This window comes from Protopterus annectens, chromosome 5.part0, assembly GCF_019279795.1.
Source record: "Protopterus annectens isolate FY-2018-M chromosome 5.part0, PAN1.0, whole genome shotgun sequence".
Classification (NCBI taxonomy): Eukaryota; Metazoa; Chordata; order Ceratodontiformes; family Protopteridae; genus Protopterus; species Protopterus annectens.
Window position 1 is genome coordinate 281,660,451 of NC_056735.1, and position 26,220 is coordinate 281,686,670.

Consider the following 26,220-nt stretch of genomic DNA (forward strand, 5'->3'; position numbering starts at 1 on the left):
TAGATCCTGAATATACAGAAAAGTTACATTTTGTAATACACATTTGCATTTTGGGAGTAACCATCCCATTGCGCAAAAAAGAAGCATAGTTAAAGGACAAGCAGTGAGGGTAGCAAGAATGACATCACACCACAAAGATTTGTATGAGGAGTTAAATAAAATACAAATAATGTTTGAGGAAAGAGGATATCCTAAGGAACTGGTCAAGGAAATAATTTTGGATGTATATAAGTGGGGTACAGTATACCTGCCCTTGTTAGGGGTGGGTTTACAGAAAAATCATGGTGCATCTAATCTGGAAATAGGTAAATATAAAAAAGCATGTGTGTTGGAATTCAACTATTTAACAAATTAAGTTAAAAAGTCCTTACATAAGAACTGGAGTATGTTTAAAAATAAGGAGATATACCAAAGGGTAGGTGGATGTCCCAAATTTGTGAATAAAACTTGATTCAACATTAAAAGTCTTTTAGAACATAAGTTGGAACCCAGAATTGAAGTACTTATAGGAACAAGACCGTGTGGAAGCTGTAGACAATGTTCCTTTATATATAGAGAGATTTTTTTATTTTGGACGATAGGATGAAAAGTAAGATAGAGTTTGTCAAAGGGAATTGTTTGAGTAAGGGGGTTGTATATTTAGCAGTCTGTAATTCATGTTCAGGATTTTATGTGGGAAAGACTGAGCAAGCTCTCAGGAATAGAATATATAAACATGGAAATGACATTAAAAATAAAAAGGTAACAAGTGCACTATACAAACATTCCCTGGTCTGTCCCCATTCTAATAAGTTTTCATTTGAAATTTTAGAGCAGGTTAAACCTAACCCCAGGGGGGTGACTGGAAAAATCTGCTAAAGTTTTCCCCTGGTTTAAATGAAAACATTTCAATAACCCTTGTGTTGCAGGAAAGAGCTAATAAAATATAACAGATAAATATATATATATATATATATATATATATATATATATATATATATATATATATATATATATATATATATATATATATATATATGTATATGAATAAAACTTTTATATACAACTGTTTTTAACATAAAGTTCTAATATTTCATTTATAATACATTGAGTTAGTATCTTAAAGTTTTATAAGAATAAAGTGGATATATGTTTTAGAAAAAGGCTAATTCGTGTTTTTAGTGTGTAATTGGTCATTAGCATGTTGATTGTTTTACATTGGTGATTGGCTAATTTATTTTATAAAAATGAAGATGGTTTGATGGGAAGTTTATTCTGATGAAGGCTATATGTTATAGCTGAAAAGCACTTAATCTGGTTACTAAAATAAAAAAAGATACTTGGATTTTATACAGCCTGGTTTTCATTCAATTTATGGTGTTCTAAATTATTTTGGGTGATTGGACACTATCTTGACAGAGCCAAATCTTTCAGATCTTTGGATCAATTGTTCATTTATTGTGAAGGTAAGAAGAAGAGACAACCTATATCAAAGCAGACTATTACCAAATGGTTTTCTAAGGCTATTACTTTTTGTTATACTCACCACAACAAAACTATTCCAGGCAGAGTCAAGACCCACTCTACCATGGCCTTGGCATTATCTTTGGCTTTTTGGAAATGGTTGACTTCTAGAAGTTTTGTAGAAGCTGCAACATGGTCCTCTGGGCATACTTTTACAAAACACTGTAAGTTTGGTTCCTTCTCTATGTATACATTAGGCTTTGCAAGGATGCTCTCCACGGGCTCCAGGATTCTGCTCCTATCTCCCAAATGTAATAAGCTAGGTTAATCTACCCATATAGTTAAGGCTACTGCAGCAGTGGTCAGTATAATGAACATAGTATAGTTGTGTAAGTAAACCTACAGTAACAGTATAGATGTTCGAATGATCACTGCAAATGTAGCTGATCCCTCCCTCCACCCCCCTCATTTTTAGTGTATTATTTATGCCAGAATGTGGTTATTTAGTTTTTGTTCGACCTAGCATTGTCCTCTCAGTGTTCAGCCTCCCTCCGTCTGTTGGCAGAAAAGTTCTGAAGGGTTTGGCACCCAAACTTGTCTTTGGGTCAACTCAGCTCAAGCTGCCTGACACTTTATTTGTTTTATTTGGAATTTGTTTACTTGGAAGGTCCAACTGGGCATGAATCCCATTTTCAGTGGCGGCTCGGAGAGAAAAGCTCTAACATACATAGTTCAATTAATAAACTACATAATATTATCACATGAAGTGCAGTAACAAATAGTAGAATTGACATACAGGGTAAATGAATTCAGATCACAAAATCATACAGTGAATATTAAACAACAATCAAAGGATATTGAACACCTGGTAAAGTACAATCAGTGGTGATAACCAATGGTGAGGATGTTAAGCATTTTAAATATGGGCAAAAGACTAAGAGAAAAGAAAGAAATAAATTTTGCAATTTGGGGAGATTAGGAAATAGAGTTAAAGTAGTGAGCTATCAGAGACTATTACTACAAAGATACTAGTCCTTTGGCCAGTAAGAGAAGGGAGGAAAGGAAAGGGGGAAAAAGAAGTTTGAGTGTGAGGAAGGTGCCCTGAAGCTTTGGAAGCTAGCCAGCTGTTATATCCTTGGCAGGATATAACCCATTTTCTAAGGCTGCTACAGCAGCGATCACTGGAATGTCTACTGTTATGGTAAGTTTATTTACACAGCTGTGCTTTTTGGTAGTTAAACATAAATAAAAAATATATATATATATATATATATATCTCACTGGAGTTTGTTCTTCCTTAATGATATCTTGTTACTTCTTCCCTAGGAAAGGTAGTCTTCTATTGTCAGATAAAGCTTCTGGATTTTAGTGAGGCATAATGGTTGAGGTCTTTACTTCAAAGATACAAGGTACAGGGCTTGATTCTGACCTCTGGTTATTGGCTAGGCTTGTAATAGTCTGCAGTCTGATAATATTTGCATGTGAACCTTTGAAACTAAGAATTCACTGCAACCTTTTGACCAAAGGGTTATTATCATAAAGGAAGCCCATAAAGATTAATACCAAATCTTCCTGGGGCATATTAAAATCTCATCCATTAAAACAGGGATGGAGTGTGTTTGTTAGTTCATCATATGTAAAAACAAAAGAGTTGAACCATACATGTTAAAAATATCAGGACAGTGAAACAATCCTGTAATGCATGGAACATGCTAATTATGCTCCAATATATAGAAAAAGATAAACCAGTCAAGCACCAGAATGGTGCGCGACCAGACCTTAACAAATGTTAAGCACCACCTGCTTATGTTGTTAAGGTCAGGTCCCACATTAGACTACTGTCTGTACTCATAGCTTCATAAGTTCATAGGTGTGTACTAGGCAAATAGCCCTGGAGCCTTTACAAGCCTAGCCTATAGGATTACCCTGGCATCGTGCCACCCGACCTTAGTTCCCAGTGCCTGTGTCGAGTACAGCCACTGGAGTGATCCCTGCAGTGAATTTTCTATTTCCCATTCAACTCATCAAGATTTCTCTTGAAGAGGGCCAGTGAGGCACTCCGCTTAACATGTATGGGAAGTCTGTTCCATAGCATGGGCTGTCTCTGGGTTATGAACCTGTCCCTCCAGCTTGTTCTGTTGATTGTGGTAATGTGATTGAGGTCTCTGGAGCGTGTAGTGCAGAGGCTTTGGGATTTCTTTAGATGTAGCATTTCTAACAGAGCTGGGTCAGATAAGGCTTTGTAAGTCAAGCAGAGATCGCCTCTAAGTAGTGCGAGAGGATAGATTTTGCCCTTCTGAGCTGGGAGTTTCTGGTTAAAGGCTTATTGTGCCTGCTTATCTGAACTGTTTCTTTCTGAAATTGGTACGCCTTGTTTGCTGTAGCATAGACTAAATTCAGACCTGCTGAATCTAGCTTTGTTTGTATAACTTGATCACTAATCCAGACCATCTTTTTTTGGAGAAGGTTCCCCTGCACCCTAGTGGCAGGAGTGTGCAGTTAGAACTTGTCTGATTGAAGACTGCTGGAACGGGGCTCAGTTTTTAGCTTTTTATTGGTTAATTGGTTAATTTGTTTAAATCAGTTTGCTCATTTGCTACTGTTATATTAAAAAAAAATACATTTTATGCATCACCGCTTAGCTAGGGTTAAACTATTCCCAGCGCCATAAAGTCTGCTCTTCAGATTTTCCCTTAAAATTAGCCACATTTTAGTTTTAGCACTCAAATATGTCTCTTTGAGCTCAGCACTTATAAAGAACTTGTTGTAAGCACTAAATAAGCTACAAATTACTACAGCACTCAACTTTCCTCACTTGTCTAGAGGAAAACAGTTTTTACTACTTAATAAATAAGTACCTATCCAAGCATGTCTAAGGGTCAGCTCCCGGTGTTTTCTCCTGTCTACCTGATGAATCTAGGCATTTTGGGGCAATGCAGCAATTGCCTCATGTACACAGACAACTCTCTCCTCCTACCACCCAACACTACAACCTGTGAGAGATGCACTTATGTAGCCAAACTGGAAGCAAAGCTCTCTTCACCCAAGAATCGACTAGACAGTCAAGAGAAGAAGGTAAACACTTACACTACACCACACTCATCACACAGTCCCTAAAAACCTACACCACCAAAACACACACATAGCAATACAAAACACACACTTACATTCATGGAGGCTCTCAATAAAAATCTGCTCAAGCAACAGAGACCTTCAAAGCAGAAACACAAGCAACCTCCACTCCCCAACACAACCCAAATGACACATAACTCATAAACTCAGTGTGCCACTCAACCACAGCCCATAAGGCATAACAACATACCCAACACTATAGTCATAGGTGACTATATAGTCAGGCACACTGATGTTCCACTCACCAGGCTAAACAAGGAGAAAGTTACTGTCAGCTGCCTGTCAGGTGCCAGGATCCGCCACATAATGTACACCCTCAAGTCACTCCACAACAAGTACAAATATGACTTTGTCATTGTCCATGTTGGTGTGAATGACCTGAGACGTACCTCCCTGGACTATATGAAAAGAGACATGGAGGAGTTGTCTGATCTTGTAGCCCAGGCAGGTATGACCCGAGCCCTGAGTAGCATCCTGCCATCACCCAGAATGATACCACAGTACAAGGACAAAATGATTGACTTCAACAATTGGCTAAGCTTCTGGTGTCATTCTAAGGGGATCCAGTATCTGTCTGCCTGGGATGACATGCTCAAAAGACCACGATGCTTTGCCAGAGATGGCCTGCATCTGTTGCCCTTAGCATTCCGGATACTAGCTAAGGCTCTTGCCACCCCTATAGTGCCTTGTTTAGGCAAGGTTCAAATGACAAATTCACCACTGTAAAAGGTACAAGCAAGCAAAATCTGAGGGTAATGCTATTCAATGCTAGAAGTCTAAACCTCAAAATGCATTCACTCGAGGCTCTCCTTAAAATGGAGAACATTGACATCTGTGCAGTGACAGAGACCTGGTTCAAGGATCCAGAGAGCACCCCTGCATTACCAGGATATAATTCATACCACTGCTTTCGGCCACCTAACCTGGACCAAAACACTAAAGGCGGAGGCGTGTCCATATTCATTAAGGAGATCCACACCTCCAGGCTAGTTGCTCAGCATAATGCATCCGAGATTATCCAAGTGCAACTAACTCTGGGCAAGACCGCAATCCAAATTGTAACTTGCTACAGATCCCCCACCATGCCCCAGGATTACCACTCCTCATTTCTTGATACACTGGAAAATATTCGGGTACAACCCATCACCCTAATAATGGGCAATTTCAACTACCCCACCATTAACTGGGAAAACTACTCATGTACCAACCCTTTTGCTCAACGTTTTCTGGAATTAATACATTCCAGTGCCTTGGATCAACTTATCCATACCCCCACCAGGGGCAGCAATATCATAGACCTGGTCATTACCAACATGGGCGACCAGTATTCCACACCATAGGTCAACTCCTCGTTGGTCAGATCCGACCACAAGCTAATCACCCCAGATATCCACATCCCGCCCCCACCCCCTATTAGGAAACCACCGTAAAAAATTTCTCCAAAGCCAACTTCATGCTTCTTAAAACAGAGGTGGCAAACTTCACGACACCCATGCAGATGGACAATAGAGGTATGACTGCTGAATCCTACACAAATGCACTTTATAAGCACTTACACGATTGCATGGATCGTGCCATCCCTAATAGAACCAAGATGCTATCCTCCAAAAAAATGAAGCCAATCTGTTGGTCCCCTGCCATAAACAAACTCTACAACAGAAGAAAGAAATTGTTGCAAAAAAAGAGTAAAATCCCATGACTGCAGGAACTCCCTGGTCAGCCTCAGTAAGAAGCTGAGATCCCTCATAAAATCCTCCAAAGCTAATTATGAAAACAAAATCGCCAATCATTCTAAAGACAACCACAAAGCATTTTATAGCTATGTCAAGAATCTGAAGGGCAACACTCAGATCTGCTCTGAGTTACAGCACAATGGCACTAAATATAGAGAATGAACTGATATTGCCAACATCCTGGCAGATAGGTTCAGTGCTAACTTTACCCCCTCTCTCACCCCCTAAAGGGCCCATCTCTATACCGGAAGAATGCAAAGTTCCTGTAATCACAGCTGAACAGGTAAAAACCACACCCTCCAAAGCCAAGTACACAGCATCCATGGGGCCTGCAACATCCCAGGCTGCATTCCACATGAACCACAGAATAAACTGGCACCCCACCTAAGCACCATGTTCAGTCATAGCCTCACCTCAGGCTTTGTGCCCACTGAATGGTGCACAGCGACAGTTATCCCACTCCACAAAGGGGAAGCTACCACGGACCCCAGGAACTACTGCCCCATTAGCCTAATGAGCCTGGTCTGCAAGGCAATGGAATGTATCATCATGGAACTTATAAACAAAGACATTGGTAATCTCCAAACTCTGGACCCCACCCAGTTCGGGTTTATAAAAGGCAGATCATGTCTCCTAAACCTGATAGACTTCTTTGAAGCAGTCACCAAAGCCGTAGATGAGGGTAAGGTGGTTCACACAGCCTATCTAGATCTCGCCAAGGCTTTTGACACCATCCCCCACTCTGGAATTATAGATAAACTCACTAAACTAAGTATAAATCCCTATGTCACAAAATGGGTTGCCAGCTGGCTCACTGACGGAACCCACACTGCGAAAGTAACAGACTCCAAATCCAACTTCAGACCAGTGACAAGTGGAGTACCACAGGGTTCAGTCCTGGGTCCTCTCCTGTTTGGTATCTACTGTTCTGAAGTAGAGGCTAACACAGAAGGTCTTTGGCTAATGAAGTTTGCAGATGACTGCAAACTAGGAGCCATAATTGAAACTCCTAATGATGTGGACATCCTACAAAAGGGCCTCACTGAGACAGATGCCTGGTGTCAAAACCATGGCCTCAAGCTCAATGCCAAAAAGTGCATTGTCATCCCCTTTGGTAAAAACTGTGTACCCATGAGCTACCACATAGGTGGTAGAATACTTAACACTGAAAGTGTGATAAGAGACCTTGGGACACAGGTGAACAGTAGTCTCTCCTTTGATAATCACATTGCCACAGTAGTCAGGAAATCCTTCTACGTGGCACACCTCATAACAAAAGGTTTCTCATCCAGGAAAAAAGAGGTCATTGTTCCCCCTCTGCTCGTCACTCATTAGACCCATTATAGAGTACAATGCCCCTTTTGGTATGTACCTTACAAGAAATCTACAACAACTGGAAAGGCCTCAGAAATACCTCACAAAGAGGATTACCAGCCTCAAACAGATGCCCTACACAGACTATCTAAAAAAACTCCAGCTTTACTCCATCGTATATCACCTACTCAGAGGTGATCTCTGCCTAACATACAAAGCTATGTCAAACCCAGAGCTGTTGGACATGCTCCACTTAAAGAAATCCCAATCCCTCTGAGCTACATGCTCTAGGGACCTAAACCTTGTCACCACAATAAACAGAACATGCTGGAGGGATAGATTCCTGTCCCAGAGACATCCCATACTCTGGAACAAACTACCTGTCTATATCAAACAAAGCTCCTCATTAGCACTCTTCAAGAAAATTCTTGATGATTGGTTAGAAAATAGGAAATTCACCCCGGGGATCACCTCTGTGGCTCTGATCGACAGGGGCGCATGAAAATAATTTTCTTGGGTGGCAAAAGCCAGGGTACCTTTTTGGCTAGGCTTATATAGGCCCTAGGGCCAATAGCCTAGTACCTACCTATGAACCTGTAAGTAGGTGATATGAGACAGAGAATAGTTGGAGTTTTTTAAGTCTGCCTATATAGGACAAGTGTTTAAGACCTAGGATCCTCTTTGTGAGGTACTTTTGTGGCCTCTCCAGTTGTTGCAGGTGTCTAGTGAGGTACATGCCAAATGGGGCATTCTACTCGATGATTGACCTAATGAGGGAAGAGTAGGGGGAGACAATGGCCTCTTTCTTCCTGGATGCAAAACCCTTAGTAATGAGATGTGCCACATAGAAGGACTTTCTGACCACAGTGGCAATGTGGTGGTCAAAAGAAAGGTTGCTGTCAACCTGTGTTCCCAGATCTCTCATGATGCCTTCTGTGTTCAGTGGACTACCATTTATGTGATAATTCATGGGAACTGGGTTTTTCCCAAAGGGGATTACGACACATTTTTTGGCATTGAGCTTAATGCCATGGTTCTGACACCAGTCGCTGGTCTCAGTGAGGCCTTTCTCTAGGATGTCAACATCACTTGGGGAGTTAATTATGGCTCCCTACTTCAATTGTCTGCAAACTTTGTCAGCCAGAGTCCATTCGTGTTGGCCTGGACTTCAGAGAAGTGGATACCAAACAGGAGAGGACCCAGGACCGAACCCTGTGGGACTCCACTCATGACTGATCAGCAGTCTGACTTAGAGTCAGCTACTTTCACTCTGTGGGTTCTATCTGTGAGCCAGTTTGCAACCTACCTTGTGATATAGGGGCTGATGCCTAGCTTAGTTATTCCTGAGTGGGGAATGATATCAAACGCCTTGGCCAGATCAAGGTAGGCTGTATGAACCACCTTACCTTCATCCACAGCTCTGGTGACTGACTCAAAGATGTTGACCAGGTTAAACAGGCATGATCTACCCTTCACAAAACCAAAATGTGTGGGATCCAGAGTTTGGAGAGTCCCTATATCCTTATTTATTAGGTCCATGATGATGTGTTCCATAGCTTTGCATATGAGACTTGTCAGGCTAATGGTGCAATAGTTCTCAGGGTCTGTAGTCACTCCTCCTTTGTGGAGAGGGATGACTGTAGCAGTGTGCCATTCGGTAGGGACACAGCCTAAAGTGAGGCTGTGATTGAACTGGGCAAACAGGTGAGGTGCCAGTTCACTCTGTAGTTCATGCAGAACACAGCTAGGGATATTGTCAGGTCCTATTAAAGCTGTATTCTTCATCTTGGACAGTGCTATTTTAACCTGTGCAGCAGTAATACTGTCTGCCTGGCAATCTACTGGTGTTGTGTTTGGTCCTTTGGGGGGGAGGGGTAAAGTTGGCACTGAATCTGTTGGCTCAGTAAAGGAAGTGTCATTGTGCAACAGCTCCGAGCAAATCTGGGTATTGCCGTGGAGATTCTTTGCATAACTATAGAAGGACTTGTGGTTGTCTTTATTATCTGCTGCAATTCTGTTTTCATAGCTAGCTTTAGAGGAGTTGATGAGGGATCTCAACTTTTTGTTGAGGCTGATAAGGGAGTTTTTCCAGTCTTGGGACTTCACCTTATTTTGCATCAGTTTCCTCCTTCTGTTGTAGAGTTTGTTTATGACGGGACCAGCAGACTGGCTTCATTTTTTTGTACTAAAGCATCTTGGTTCTATTGGGTATGGCAAGATCCATGCATTTGTGTACATGGTCGTACAGGGCATTAGTGTATGATTTGGCGGTCATGCAGCTGTTCTCCAATTGCATGAGTGCCATGAAGTTAGCAATCTCTGTGTTTTGGAGCCCAAAGTTAGCTTTTGAGAAGTTTTTTATGGTGGTTACCTTTGCGGGGGTGGATTAGTTTCTGGTCGGATCTAACCAGAAAGGAGTTGACTATTGGTATACAGCAATGGTCACCCATGTTAGTAATGACCAGGTCAAGGATGTTGCTTCCTCTAGTGGGGGTAAGAACGAGCTGGCCCAGGGCATTGGAATTAATGAATTCCAGGAAACATTGGGCAAGTGTATTGCTACATGAGTAGTTTTCCCAGTTAATGGAGGGGTAGTTGAAGTCACCAGTATGAGAGTGTTAGGTTGGACCCTAATATTCTCCAGGGTGCTTAGAAACATGGAGTGTGATTCTTGGGTCAAGGTTGGGGACCAGTAGCAGGCTAAGACCTGAATTGCTGTCTTACCCAATGTTAGCTGCACTTGAAGTATCTCTGATGCATTATGTTGGGCTACGAGCCTGGACGTGTGCGCATCCTTTATGAATATGGAAACACCACCTGCTTTGGAGCTTCAGTTCAAGTTCTGGGACAGAAAGGTGTGGAATGAGTTATAGGCTGGTAGTGCAGGGGTGCTTTCTGCTGCCTTGAACCAGGCCTCTGCTACAGCAGAAATGTCGATGTTCTCCATTTTAAGGAGTGTTCCGAGCAAGTGCATTTTGAGATTTAGACATTTAGCACTGAGCAACATGACCCTCAGAATTACCCTCAGATTGCAAACTCTTAATGTGTCCCTAATTTCCTGAAAAAAAAAAACTTGAGAGTTGCTAGAGTAACAGGATGTGTGTTCACCTGCATAATCTGAAAAATGCAATCACTGAAACTCCAATGTATGTCATTATTTAGTGACTTCTAGTCTCAGTGGTTTGTTCAAAAGTTTTATGAGGAACAGACCAGAAATCAGATGCAATAATCTAGATGTCCTGTGAAAATCTAGACATTTGGAGCTATGGAGGTAACTGTAAATGTAACAGAAGATTTATAACCTCTCTGACAATGCTGGCTAAGTTTTTTACGGCCTTGAAAGTTGGGAAAACACTTGGCAATTTAACTAGTAGTACATAGAGCAGATAAAGCTCCATGGACTACAAAGAATTATGATTGTCTCACCGATCATAACCTCTTATTATGTGTTCTCAACAGGGATGTCACAATTCACCTCTCCAGCTTCATTCTCAGGGTGAGTTTGTTGGCATCCGTATCTTGAACATATAATAAGTGGGTTATGATCAGTGACCCAATCATAATCCCCTTTATCTCCCGCCTCACAGAGAGAGACATTTTGTTTTCATGTTATAGCGTTGCTACATTCCTACTAACATTGATATATTTATAATTGGAAGTGGCACCAAATAATGGAGTAGAACATTCATCCTTTATGTTGAAATGTGAACTTATCAAACAGTAAACAAGATCAAGTTAACTAGATGAACATTAAGCCAGTAACTGAAGTTAAATCCTAATTAAACGTTTGCTGAAGCAGTCTGCATGTGAAAGTTTGCTGCTCATTTTCTTGCACCCAAAAACATCATTACCCACACTCTGACCTAGGGAGTAAAATACTAGTGCCATTTATGTACATTTGTCACATACAAACACTCCTCCAAGATCCCATCATCTTCTTCCTCCAGTCAGATATGTTATAGCAAAGACCATGGTAGAGCATAACACTTTTCCTGGTCATTTATTCAGTAGTCTATCAAACTTAGCAGTGTCTCAAAGGGCAGTCATCAGAAAATGGTTTCCCCGAATTAAACTGTTAAGAGCTTTCACATTAAATAAGGCAAAAATTTTAGGTTCTTTCTGGAACTGCAAACAGAAAACTGAAGCCATGTTCTTCCTGTCTTTGAATATTTGACTTGATTCTTTTTGTATAGTAAGGTGACAGTAGACAGTTGTTTGATTACTAGTTTAAGTGAAGGGATTTTTTTTTTTCATAATTACTGGTGGTCTTAGCCCTAGTTCCTTTTAATATTTTCTATCAGCAGTTGGGAGAAGGTAAATAAAAAAAATGTAAACTGCACTAAAAAATCATATGACATTAAAAAGGAGTGCAGCGGTGTAGCTCTTATATAGTCAAAACACTCCCTGTAGTATAGTCAAATGTAAAAAGTGTATATGGCTTCCAGTTATACACGTTTTAATAGTGGAAAATAATGTCAGAAGGTGGCTCAGGCCAACCATTTCTTGACATTTTTTTAATCCATCAGTTGAGGCTTTTATAGTGTGAAGAGACTAGAGGCACAACGCACCTTAGAAAAACTGTTACCCAAATAAATTTTTGAATCACGACTTGCATTATTTCTGATGTCTCAAAGTTCGCTCTTTTTGTATCTTATTGTCTGCCATGCTCTTTCTCTCTCGTGCCCCCCCCCCCCCATAGCATATTGTTATTGTCAGCAGCACAACCAATGTTTGGCCTTGACAGATGTTTGCTTTTCATGAATTTAAATATTGATTATTTTTAAGCTAATATTCAGCAGATCTTGGATATTTTAGTATATAGGAGTCAAGACTTAATGTTGAGGACTTAATTCTTCCATGTAGATCATTGCACTTTGTTTTCCAGACTATTGTGTTTTAAACATTATTATTTTACAATTTAAGCTACTGCATGAGTTAATGGGTGCAGTTGTGCAGCTGTATTTTTTGCACAGTCTGATTTTGAGAAGCATACTATGTGGTGGAGGTTATTGAACTAAACTTGCAATTCTTCTGGAGAATTTTGATGACTAATGATCAGTGCAGCAAAACAACAGTTCACCAAATTGTTAAAACACCAAAGAAATCCACACTATGGGAGTAAAGTACTTTGAGGGGCTACAGTCTCTGAATTTATTTGGTTATGTGCAGTTGAAGCCATAGATCCACTGAATCATGTATAGCCAAGCTATATTTTGTAGCCTGTAGTGAATCCATCTTCTTCAAATATTCAGTATAATCTTACAGTGTTTAATGTCAGAGAGAAAATAACTGATGGAGCCATTTCTAGCAAAATACGTTGAGCTCTGCATTGTATGTAATTCTGAAATATGTATCACCCATAAATAATTTTTATTTTGTTTTGTTTGTGCTAATGAATTTTTGTTCATGAAGATAAAAAAGATCCTGAGATGTTGCCTGCTAAACCACCTTCTTCTGAAGTGTTATTAAATGGACTTTGCGTTTCTCCTCACATTGTTCATTTGGATGCTATTGATGGAAAATCTGCAAGTGTGGATGATTCCACAGACGAGGTTCAATCTATGGATGTCAGGTAAATAAAAGATTTGCTAGAATTTTATAGTATTGATCTAATCTGTATACGTAGTTCCAACCAAGCTACTTCAATGTTGCCATTAAGATCATTTTTGACATATTCTTTCAGCCCAGTGTCAAAAGAGGAGCTAATTTCCATCCCCGAATTCTCACCAATGAATGAAATAACGCCAAATGGGCTACCAGGTCAGAATGGAGTGAGCAATGCCAAAGCCCTGGAAGAATTACTAGATTTGACTGGCCATGCCACCTACCCCAAAATTTCCAGTGAGACCATCAGCATGGATGATTGTAACAAAAACTTAATTGATGGATTTTGCAGTTCTGGACAAGAGATGCCGCTCATTACATCCATAACACAGTCTGTTGAGAAAATAGATTTCCAGTAGAGAGAACAAGGTATGTCCTAATATTTAAGCTAGAACTGCAGTGATGTTAATATTAAAGAAAAGCAATAATTGTTGTAGCTGTTCTTTCAGTTTTAATTTCCCTTTATTTAACAACAATGCACAGTTTTAAAGTGAGAAAAATTCTTAAAATTTAGTAGTTTCAAATTGTTGGGACTAATGGTGCCTTTAATACAATAGCTGTTGAACTCATCTAGTAAAAATGAAAGTGGATGAGAACACTTTTAGTTGAATTAGTTGTGCTGTGTGATATGTTCCATCTTTGGCCATGAGTTTAGTTGTTGTGTGAGAGAAGTAGGTGAATAAAGGCAAGTAATTTAGGATGGTGGCCAGTTTTCATATCTTGAGTAATAGCAAGTTTGGACAGTGGACTTGCACTTGCTTCCAAACATATACTCCTTGAAAACAGTTGTGATGTCTTTTTTTTTGGGTGGAGGGGGTTACAAAGTCCTGTGTGGGAAGATACTTGGTGAGGATTGATGTGTGTATGTGTCTGTCTGCCTTTGTGTGTATCATTGGATGTGCAATACTGCTTCTTTATTGTGTCAAACTTTCTTGAGTTAAGTTTTATCCTTTCATGCAGGTCATATCTACAGATTCCTGTTGAAATTGAAAAGTGAAGAATTGGGATCCTCAGCATATTCAAGCCGTACTGTAAACATGTATATGTATTTGCAGAACACTGGGGAATTCCCCCTTCTCTTAGGTACAGCCACCTTAGAGTTAGTACGTGTAAATGTAAGAGGTATAGGGACACAGTCTCCCATGTCAGGGTGCAGTAAAACATGTTTTTTCTCACTGAAGAAGGCTTATATAGCCGAAACCGGTTTGGGGCAGGTAGCAGGGTTTAAAGTTTTCCTCTGCATTTGACATGCAACATTTTTTTGATTTACTTCATTAAGTATTGAGGATTTCCACCTTTTTTTGCTGGCTCTTTTTTTGAATTTGCATTTGGGACTTTCCGAGCCGTGCAGCAGCCATACGTGCAACATGCAGTCACGTGGCATTTTGTTAAGAAGCCTAGTCTAGTCACATATATCTAATCAGTACAAAGCAGATTTTCTGTAATTTATCACTTTAGGAAATATGGACTGTTAATGAAACTAAGATAGGCAAAATAAACTAAATATTGTTGTGAAACGAGTTCCATACAAATCCTTGTGTTACTCTTTAGTTAAGTCCCTTTTCAAAAGCAGCAGGGCTTAAAAAATATTATTTTTAAGTACAAAAACTTACTGTTTTAAAAAAGTGTAAAGAAAGTCTCTGAAAATCATCTTCATAAGGCAGTCTATTAGTCATTGAAGTTTCTATCCATATTTAACTGGATCGATTGGTATAAGTACATTCCTCTAGTATCCTCTGCATCTTCCTTAACTGTTTCTTCTCTTTTGCCAGGCAGTAAAGTGCTATTATTTATTTCACCCATGATTCATGCCAATTAAATAATGCATGTGTTGTTCTTGTGCATCAAATGAAATCTCAGAAAAAGAAACTGCATTCAAAAAAAAACTACTTTTCTGAAGATACCCTTCAGTCTTCTATAATCCTTCCATGTCTTCAGGATAATAATTTGTATCTCACTCTGTCCTGTGCTTATGGGGCCTGGATTAGCCAGTATAGCCAGCTCCCGACCATTTAGTAAGATTCTGACCCAACTCACAGCACTTCACCTACACATTTTTTGTGGCCTGTATATGGTTCTTCTATTGTACTGTCTTCAGTTTTGCAATGGTTGCTTTACTGTTAGTGTAACTGAGTAGAAGCAGTAAAGAATGACAACATGGACTGAAGCAGAAGCAATTCTATAGAACAAGAACTGACTTATCGCCAAGAACTTCACCCTGGTGCTTCAACAATTAGAGCATTGCAAAACTGAACATGCTTAATATTTCTGGGTTTCTTTACCTCATTGCCATTTTCTGCTTAATAAGACCAGTTGTAACCTCATTTTTACCATTCTGCAGACCAGTTAACGATCAAGATATTATTATCTAGTTCTTTAAACAGCAGTTTTAACTCCTTTTTGAATTTTTGAGTATAGCATGTTGTTTACTAGACTAACTTTCGTGGAGAGATTGGTTGGGTAATGTAGAACATCATCTAGTTTGTTGCTCAGGAACTCTTTCATCCTTTGCCATGAGGGGACATTCCAAGGAATATTTTTTTTCTTATATCCCTGAATATCTTCAGTTCTGATAGTGTGTATGACCTTGTTTGCAATCCACATCACATCTGATTTTAATGTATACTCTTTCCTGGGGAGTAAGAAAGAGCCCCACCACTAGTAGTAAGAGGCGTGGTGAAGAAGGTCTGTTTTTGAGATACATGAGACATGGAAGCTGCAAATTCAGAACAACCTCATTATGAGCTAATTTCCATGACTGAATCATCCTCAACTTCCACAAGTGCAAATCATAACTTTCCTGAATTAGTCAATGCTGGTGGCCCATGCTAAGCATTTTCAGAAAGTCTTTTCCCAGAATATTAGATTTTTGGCTATTTTTGCTCCTTAAATTTAAAAGTCTGCATTGCCAAAATGGTTCCAACATTTATTCCCGATATTTACATGGAGTGTTACTGCTATAATTATCTATATAATATCATTGGAATCAGCTCCTACCCTCAAAGACAAAGGTGCAACTACGTCTTGAATTTTAATGAAAAAATCAATTTTCATGTTATTTTTATGCCTGAGCATATGCAAGAAGTAACAAGATCACTTGTATACACAAACAGATACTGATCTTAGGTCTGAAATCGCACCAGCATCATCTACTTATGTTTTTGATAGCTTTTGCTTATTTTAGTCTTAACGAGACCTGAAAGCTACACATTCATTTTCAGCTGAATGTTTTGTAAATATGTGTACTCAGCACTCTCAGCAGAAGTTTGTTACAATGCTAAAAATAAAAATTGAATGTAATGCAAAATGTCAGACTCAGTAAAAGCATTTGAACTAAACTTCCTGGGACCTGTCTTTGAAAGGCTATATCTCTGCATCCTTACAAATTATGTTATGAACTTTTCAGGTAATAACAACAGGATGTTCAGCTACAAAACACACATAATACTGCTGTTCTGACTTCTGAGCTTCCAGCCCAGCATAACTGAATCAGAGCAACAGTTTTTTTCCACTTGAAAGCATGGTATTGTAGCAATGGCATGTTATGACTAAAAATGCATATTTCTGTTGTGGACTATAGAGAATTTTGCTTCTGATGTGTTGACAACTCAACAAGTAAATATTTGAGGATATTACTGTACTCATTGTACTGAGCAGTTCATAGGTAGGTACTAGGCTATTGGCCCTAGGGCCTATACAAGCCTAGCCAAAAAGGTACACTGGCTTTCGCCACCCAAGAAAATGATTTTCCTGTGCCCCTGTCAAGCAGAACCAGAGAAGTGATCCCTGGGGTGAATTTCCTATTACCCATACAATCATCAAGATTTGTCTTGAGGAGTGTTAATGAGGAGCTCTGTTTGACATAGATAGGTAGTCTGTTCCAGAGAATGGGAAGTCTCTGGGACAGAAATCTATCCCTCCAGCATGTTCTGTTTATTGTGGTGACAAGGTTTAGGTCCCTAGAATGTGTAGCTCGGAGGGACTGGGATTTCTTTAAGTGGAGCATGTCCAGCAGCTCTGGGTTTGACATAGCTTTGTATGTTAGGCAGAGATCGCCTCTGAGTAGGCGATATGCGACGGAGTAAAACCACCTCAGCACCCAAAATGAAAACTGAGTATAATGCAAAATAACTGTGGCAGTAAAGGTACATGAACTAAAGCCACTGGAGGAAGAGACAGAAACTGTCAGAGAAAACATGGCCATTATATTTATGTGAGTTTTTTTCTTATTAAAGGTGGTATACCCTTTCTTAAAGGGCATGTTCTGCTAGGACAGCATGTGTATGTGTTTTGTACATAAGTATCTTTTTAGAAGTCCCTACATTTTTTATTGTGAACTGCCTTTGGTGAACTGACAGATGGACACTTGTACACAGCTAATAAATACAGTATTTCACAGGTTTTGTTGTCACAAAATAAGTTTGCTTCCAACTTGTGGGCTATTTTACCTATTGCAAAAAAGGCTGGGTAAAACCAGTGTCTGGAATATGTCTACTGAGTTCTCATTATGTCAGAAGTAAAAATTATGTATATTTCATCAGAAAAAAATATTTTTCAGTTATTGCTGTTTTAAGTAGCTGAAGCTGTGGAGTCAAATTCAGAAGGTGCAGTCAAATTGTTTAGTTCAACATCCAAACAGTGTATGACAACTTCTGCATGTCCAGTCATCTCCATTGCTTCCGGAGTCTTCTAAGCCTATATGGGATAAGGAAGGTCATTCCAGTATTGAGATGTGAGATCCAGTTAGCTAAGGGAAATGTCTCGGCTTAATGCAATATATGGTAGCCTTGGTAAGAGCATAGCTGCAGGACTCGATCCTTGCTAGCAAACCCAGAAATAAAAAAATAAAAATGTTAGAAGGCAATTTCACCAATACACCAATGGGAATCTTTCTAAAACTAAGTTATTTATGGTGTTAAGACCCTTATAATCATTGTTCTTGTAGAGATAGCAGGCAACTTCAAAGTAGGTGCAGTAATTGAATATCAGATGGCACAAGTACCCCTCAGGAAGGCATAACACAACTAATAACTGGTGCCAGAGTCATGGTCTGAAACTCAGTGCCAAGAAGTGCATAATGTAGTGTCTTTCTGTAAACCAGCTATCTCTGCAAATTACTGCAATGATAATATACCCGTAGGAGTAGACTCAGTGGTCAAAGATTTGGGAATGCATGTTGATAGTGACTTGGCCTTTGACCAGCAAGTGTCTACTGTAGTAAGGAAATCTTTCTATGCTTCACAACTTATAAGCAAGGGTATGGCATCTAGGTCCAGAGATGTCATTGTTCCTTTATACTCAGCTCTCATTAGACCAGTCATTCAGTACCATACCCCCTTCGGTATGTACCTGACCAGGCATATGCAATAACTGGAGCTTCCACAGAGGTTTCTCACATAAAGAATACTTTGTACAAAAGAAGTGCTGTGCAGGCTGCCACAAAGCCTTCTTCTTATACTCAGTCTCCTACAGGCTGCTCAGAGGTGACCTATGCCTGGCTTACAAAGCATCCTCTGATCCAGCCTTAATGGACCTGTTGCACATATGCAAAACAAATGACATCAGAAAAACCTGATCCAAGGACAGAAACCTCATCTGCAGCATAAATAGGTCATGCTAGACAGACAGGTATGTGACTCAGAGACTGTCCTTTCTCTGGAACAGGCTTTCTGTCCATGTGAAACAGAGTTCTTCCCTGCACTTATTCAGGTGCAGCTCGGATCAGTGGATGGGGAAGCATAAATTCCCCGCAAGTCTGGCATCTATCTCTGTATTACTAGAGAGGAAGCTTGTAGATGTTGCCCAAGCTAAATGTACACCTGCACATAAACCTGAGGGGCCAAAATCTATCCAGCACTTCTGTGAATGCATGGCTAGGTTTAAAAAGACCCTTTAGAGGTTTTAGCCTAATGTCCTCCTATGATAATAAGGATTATTTTTTTCTCTATGGGTCTTGAATAATGTTGTTGTGAACATGTGCCAGCTCATTATTGTTCAAGTTTCATGGTGAACCTTCTTATATGCCTCAGCATTTCCCCATCTCTCAGAATCTGTAGTATGTCTCTCTCTCTCTCTCTCTCTCTCTCTCCTTCTCTGTTATTTAAGAACTGAACACTTCCTGCTCTTTGGGCTTCAAAGACTATGAGTAATTGACAAGTTATTTGCCTATAACAGTGTGCTGAATTGGGTACATGTTATTTAATCAACTGTCTTAAATGTCGAGTATTGGAAGCTCGAACGGGGAAGTTCGAAAAATAGAAATGTCCAAGCTGCGGAAATTCAAATTCTTTCCCAGGGAAAGAATTTGGTTGGCTGTTTCCATGGCTTCGACATTTTCTGTACTGTGGTGCGAAAGTTACGGATCGGGTTAAGGTAAGTGTGTGAGTGTGACAGAGGTTGGGGTTAGGGTGTGGGTAAGGTAAGTGTGCAAAAGTGACGGACAATAGGGTTAGGGTGCAGATAAGGTAAGTGTGCGATAGTGACGGACTTTAGGGTTAGGGTGCGGGTAAGGTAAGTGTGCGATAGTGACGGACTTTAGGGTTAGGGCGCGGGTAAGGTAAGTGTGCGATAGTGACGGACTTTAGGGTTAGGGCGCGGGTAAGGTAAATGTGCGATAGTGATGGACTTTAGGGTTAGGGCACGGGTAAGGTAAGTGTGCGATAGTGACAGACTTTAGGGTTAGGGTGTGGGTAAGGTAAGTGGTAAGGTAAGTGTGCGATAGTGACGGACCTTAGGGGTAGGGCTTGGGTTAAGGTTAGTGCATAGATAGTTGTGTATGTAAGGTATGGTGTAGGCTTATCAGGTTTTTGGTGTGCTTGTGTTGTGTGTGCATTTTTCGGAACAGCAAATTTTTTCCCTGTGAAAAAATTTGCTGTTCTGAGGTTTCATTGTTGTCATATTTTGAACTTCTAAGTTCGAACATATGGTGTTCGAAATTTTGGAAGTTCGATTATATGACATAGACCCGCTGAATCAGCCTGCAGTATAAACCCCTAATCTACAGTTTTATGTGTTCTTCGTGGCTTAAATGTGGCTCCAGTAAGGTTGCTGTAAACATACCCTCCCTCGTCAGAGACTCAAGTATTCTCTCTCATTTCACTGGGCTTGTCAGACCATTAATATTCAAACTCAGCATTACTAATGCCTCCATTAGATTTCTTCTGTATTTTTACTTTTTTATTTATTTCTTGTTTTGCTTTTCCTCATTTTTAACAACCCTTACACTTTTCTATCTTTTGCATAGTTTCATGTTTTTCTTTCTACACCATATTCTTCCTCCACCCTGCATCAGCATTGTTGACTGTTCCGTGGCTTCAGTTTTTTCCTAAATAATCCTTTGGACACTTGGGTTGTATTCAACCATTTGGTAGTTTAGTCTAACAACACAACAAAAACAGATGAAAATTTTAACAAGTCAGATTGCTAAAAATAACTACGTACAGAGCTATGCAAAATGCTTCAAGCCATGGGTGTACATATCTCAAAGTAGGCCCCATGCTCTCCACTGACCAGAGCCAGCCAATTTTATGGCTTTTGTCATTGGTATGGAGGTTATTGGTTCCCCACTGCCATCCACTCCCACTGTATCTCGCTAGTTAAAGTGCCAAATGCCTTTGCATATTATACAAATATCTATGCAGATCTCTTGATCTCTTTTAGGATAACTAACATGGTTTTCACTGTGTTAACACACATAATTTATTATGTTTTCTTGTTTTCCCAACCCCATCTTCAATTAAATCACAAAAATTACAAAGTTAGTCTTGGTTCAGTACTGCTAATAGCCTTTAAAATGTAAGCACATACCTATCCCATATCATCATAACATGAGAGGCTTTCACGTTTACTCTAGGTTCAAGGACAGTCACCTATCAGAGAGGTATGTCTTTCATTCTCCATTTTTTTGCTAGGTGTGTCATTTCTGACACAGTTGCTGAGTAGTCTCTGTACACTCATTAATTATCTGATATTTCTTGATTGGCAGGAAGATCCTTATTTCTGTGATGCTTCATTGCTTCTCACACCTCTGGATCTCCTAATTCCACTGGGTGGTTATCTGCTGGAAGGGTGGAAGAAGATGCAGGGACCCTTTTCTCTTCTACCATCTCTGTGCTTCTTTGGGGTTGTCTGTTGCTCTTGGTCATTCTGAAAAAAGGTTTTCATACTACTGGGTGAAGCAGCTTCACTTTGACACCATTGTACCTTGCAAGCCTTATCGCTGGAAGGAAAGCAGCTGTTTTCTGACTTGTGGCAAATTAGTAGTCCTTGTCCGCATATATTCTGTATTAATCACACATTAATTTTGCCCCCATTTATGACAAATATGAGAGAATCTTTTATGTTTCAAACAGAAGTGGAATCTGCCATGGGGTGCAGTGGTTGTCCACCGACCAGGCTGTGCTATGCACTCTATATTTTTATGTCATGTTATTGACACTGCAGTTCATTCACTTAGCAGTTTTTTTGCCATCTGTTTGAGGTACCTCCCTTCCAAGCTTTCTGGTACTCTGTTCAGACAGATGTTTTTCCTTCTCATTCTGTCCTGATTATCCCTCAGCAAATCCTCCACTATGTCAAGTCTGGCTTGTAGGGCTTCTCACCTGAGTCTCGGTTGCTCCATTTCTTAGTGTCTTGTATCACATCTGCATGGCTTCTTAACACAGACTCAGTCTCTTGTGTCCTTTGCTGTGTTTCCTCCATAAATTTCTCCAAAGTTGAGTATTTTTTTTTTTTATTTATGCCATCACATCTCCAAGGGTGATATCATTTGCAGCATCAGCCCCTTCTACTCCACTCAGGAGTTTGGCCATATTTTCCATTGTGTTGGGTAGGAACAGCACAGGATTTAATTTCTTCTTTTATGGTTTCCTTTCTTGCTCTTTTGATGTGTAGTCCTCCCTAACTGTTCATCTGTCTTAGGGGAGCTTATTATAGAATTCATTTTGAGTCTTTCAGCATCTATTTATTTTATTTTTATTATTTATTTGCAGTTGTTTAACCAGGATAGTCCATTGGGCCTAATGAACCCGTTTTCAATGGAGTCCTGGGGAGAAAAGCTCCTAAATACATATTACACAAAGATTAATATACACACATAGATTGCATGAAGATTACAGAGGTAAACAAACTAAGCTTAATATACACACATAGATTGCAGGTTCATTACAGAGGTAAACAGACTGATCAAAAGTATTTCAATCACAGGAAATTATATCAATTTTTTTTTTCCAGTTGGAATGAGGATAGGTAGTTAGATGGAGTAGGTTCAGGAGTTACTAGGTACTAGAGGCAGGCAAGAATTTGTTATCTGGAATTTGAGAGAAGGAAGGGAAAGGGTGAATGAAGTAGAGTGTTGGTTATGAGGGATGGGAGCATGAGCATTCCCATGTGGAAGTTAGATGAGAGTGGAATGATTTTTTAAAGGATTGGAGGCTAGTAGTGGTATGAATGGAGGGGAGAAGGGAGTTCCATAAGCGAGCTAAAGAGTGTGACAGGAGGTATTGTTCTGGGGGGGTGGAGGGGTCGGTAAACTTCTATAAGGTTTTGATTATTAGTTCTGAGAAGTCTTTGTGTGTGGTGCATTTTAAATGTAGTGGAGAGGGAGGGACAGAGAGAAGGCTGAAAGATGAGTTTATGGGCATAGGTGAGCTGAATGTAGGATAGGTAGTTTGGTAGTTCTAGCCAGTTTGGTTTGTGGAGAAATTCACAGTGATGTGTTGATGATTTGTTACTAGTGGCGAATCTGGCAATTTCATTGTAGCAAGAAGACAGTTTGGTTTTGAGAGATGATTGTAGATTTGTTATAAGGGGGCTCCATAGAGAAGGGAGGGTAAGAGAAATGTAGTAGAGAGAGTAAATTTGGTAGTTGAGGTGAGAAACCGATTTTGTCGGTAGAGCATACCAATTTTTTGGTGGGTTTTTTTTATGTTTAGTAGTAGATGGGAGTTGAATTTAAGCCTGTTGTTGATTTGAACTCCTAGTAGTTTGGCTTCGGATACCAGTTCAAGAGGTGTTGAATTTTTGGCTGGTGATGGAGAATAAATTTTGATCCAAGTTCTTGGTTTTAGAGGAGGTAAAAATCATAAGTTTAGTTTTAGCAGCATTGAGTGCAAGATGGTTGTCTTTCATCCATTGCTCTGTGGTAGAGAAGGCATCTTGAGTTAGTTTTAAAAGAGTTGGGATGGATGGGGCAGCACAGATGATTGTGGAATCATCTGCATATTGGATAACGCTAGTAAGAGGGATGGAGTGGTAAGTCATTAATGAAAATATTGAAGAGAAGGGGTCCCAGTATGGAACCTTGAGGGACACCTGTGAGGGTGTTGAGGAAGGAGGAGGTGGCCTTTTTCCATTTGACTGCTTGTTGCCTATTGGAGAGATAGCTGGTAAACCATTTGAGGGAAGAGGGTGAGAGGTTTAGGTTAGCTAGTTTAGTAAGAAGAAGGCTATGAGAGATAGTGTTGAAGGCCTTAGAGAGATCGAGAAGGATGGTAGATACAGTGAAGCCAAGATCTCTAGCTTTATTCACAGTTTCAAGGAAGGAAAGGAGAGCAGTCATAGTGCTATGATGGGGTCTGAATCCATGTTGGGTAGGGGTTAATAGGCTGTTGTCCAAGAGATGGGGGAGGAGTTGAAGGTGAATGCATTTCTCTAGGACCTTAGAAATGGGAGAGAGGATGGCGATGGGACGGAAGTTGGAAATATTAGTATTGTTACCTCCTTTGTGCAGGGGAATGATATAAGCTTTTTTCCAGATTTGAGGAACAAGACCTTCTTGGATAGAGCGGTTGATTAGGATACTGATAGGGAGGGCAATAGCATCAGCAGCTATGCTGAGGAAGTATGAGGGAATGTTATCAGGGGCATTGGTGCAAGGTTTCAGTTTTTGTAGGAGTTTTCTTATATTAGAAGTAGGAATAGGTTTAATGAAAAATGGTGGGGGTTGAGAGGGTGAGGAGTGGGAGAAGGAAGTAGGTGGGGGAGGTAGGAGAGGAGAAGTGGCGGTAAGAGGTGGATTGTTATTTGAAGATTGCCTGTTGTCTATCTATTGTCACTTTTTGTTTTTTCTGCAGTGGACCAGTGACTAGAAACCTGTTAATTATAGATTGTTGATCATTACAAATTGTTACAGAATCGTACTGGAAGTCCCTGCTTGTAGTTCATTTGGAATAAAATGAGACTTCCATAAGAGAACTAATTTTTCTCAGCACTATTCACCCAAGTTTCAGACATACAGTTCTTAATGCAAAAGTAAAAAAATAAGTAAGGAAAGTTACAGCTAAATCAAACCCTGCACCTTGTTCAAAGTCAGAAACAAAGCAAGTAATACAGCAAAAAGATAAAGCTTAGAAAATATGGCATACAAATAGAAATCATTCCTCATTTCAACCTTACAAAACCTCACTAAAAATTCATCTTTGCCAACAAAAGAAACTAGAGTGGATATAAAAAGTTTACACACCCCTGTTAAAATGCCAGGTTTTTGTGATATAAAAAATGAGACCACAATAAATCAATTCAAAACATTTCCCACCTTTAATGTGACCTATAACCTGTACAGTTAAATTGAAAAACAAACAAATCTGTTAGGGGAAAAAATATAAAAAATAAAAAATGTACAATACGCTGGATGCATAAGTGTGCACACCCTTAAACTAATACTTTGTTGTATGTGCACACCCTTAAACTAATACTTTGTTGAAGCACCTTTTGATTTAATTACAACATTCGGTCTTCTTGGGTACACACCTGCCATCAATTAAAGAGACTCTGATTAACCCCAAATAAAGTTCAGCTGTCCTAAAGGGATTTTCCTGACATTTACTCAGTTGCCTGCTACATCAAAACCCATGGTTCACAGAGAGCTTGCAAAGCATCAAAGGGATCTCATTGTTGAAAGGTATCAGTTAGGAGTAGGGTACAAATACATTTCCACAGCATTGTATTTACCATGGAACACAGTGAAGACAGTCATCAAAAAGTGGAGAAAATATGGGACAACAGGGACGTTGCAAAGAACTGGACGCTCCTCCAAAATTGATGAAAAGACAAGATGAAAAATGATCAGGGAGGCTGCCAAGAGACTTACAACACTGAAGGAGCTGGAATTTTTGGCAAGTACTGGTTGTGTACTACATGTGACAACAATCTCCTGTATTCTCCACATGTCTGGACTATGAGGTAGGGTTGCAAGATGGAAGCCTTTTCTTACACATAAAAATATCAAGGCCTGGCTAAAATTTACAAAACAATACATCAAGTCTTCCAAAAACATGTGGGAAAATGTGTTACGGTCTGAAGAGACCAAGGCTGACTTTTTTGGCCACAATTCCAAAAGACACGTTTGGCACAAAAACAATAAATACTTCATATCACCAAAATAACACCATCCCCACAGTGAAGCATGGTGGTGGCAGTATAATACTTTGGGGTTGCTTTTCTTCAGCTGGAACTGGGGCTTTAGTCAAGGTGGAGAGAATTATGAACAGTTCCAAATACCAGTTACTTTTGGCACAAAACCTTCAGGCGTTTGCTAGAAAGCTGAAGATGAAGAGGAATTTCACCTTTCAACATGACAATGACACCAAGCATACATTCATATCAAGAAAAGAATGGCTTCGCCAGAAGAAAATTAAAGTTTTGGAATGGCCCAGCCAGAACCCAGACCTAAATCCAGTAGAAAATCTGTGGGGTGGCTCGAAGAGGGCTGTGCACAAGAGATGCCCTTGCAATCTGACAGATTTGGAACACTTTTGCAAAGAAGAGTGGGCAAATATTGCCAAGTCAAGATGTGCCATGCTGATAGACACCTACCCAAGAGGACTGAATGCTGTAATTAAATCAAAAGGTGCTTCAACAAAATATTAGTTTAAGGGTGTGCACACTCATACAACCAGCGTATTGTACATTTTTTTATTTTTTTTCTCCTAACAGATTTGTTTGTTTTTCATTTAACTGTACAGGTTACAGGTCACATTAAAGGTGGAAAAATTTT

The 26,220-nt window shown here is 39.8% G+C and overlaps 1 protein-coding gene across 10 annotated transcripts in view; it reads left to right on the forward strand.

The window, feature by feature from the left end:
- The window catches only part of MAP7D2 (MAP7 domain containing 2), a 1,271,501-nt gene that overhangs the window by 1,228,217 nt on the left and 17,064 nt on the right, over nucleotides 1-26,220 (forward strand). For all 10 annotated transcript variants that reach the window (XM_044072255.1, XM_044072256.1, XM_044072253.1 and 7 more), the window contains 2 exons: nucleotides 13,035-13,194; nucleotides 13,306-13,595. In XM_044072255.1, the coding sequence (XP_043928190.1) occupies nucleotides 13,035-13,194; nucleotides 13,306-13,585 (440 nt within the window). In that variant the 3' untranslated portion in view covers nucleotides 13,586-13,595. The remainder of the gene's footprint in view (nucleotides 1-13,034; nucleotides 13,195-13,305; nucleotides 13,596-26,220) is intronic.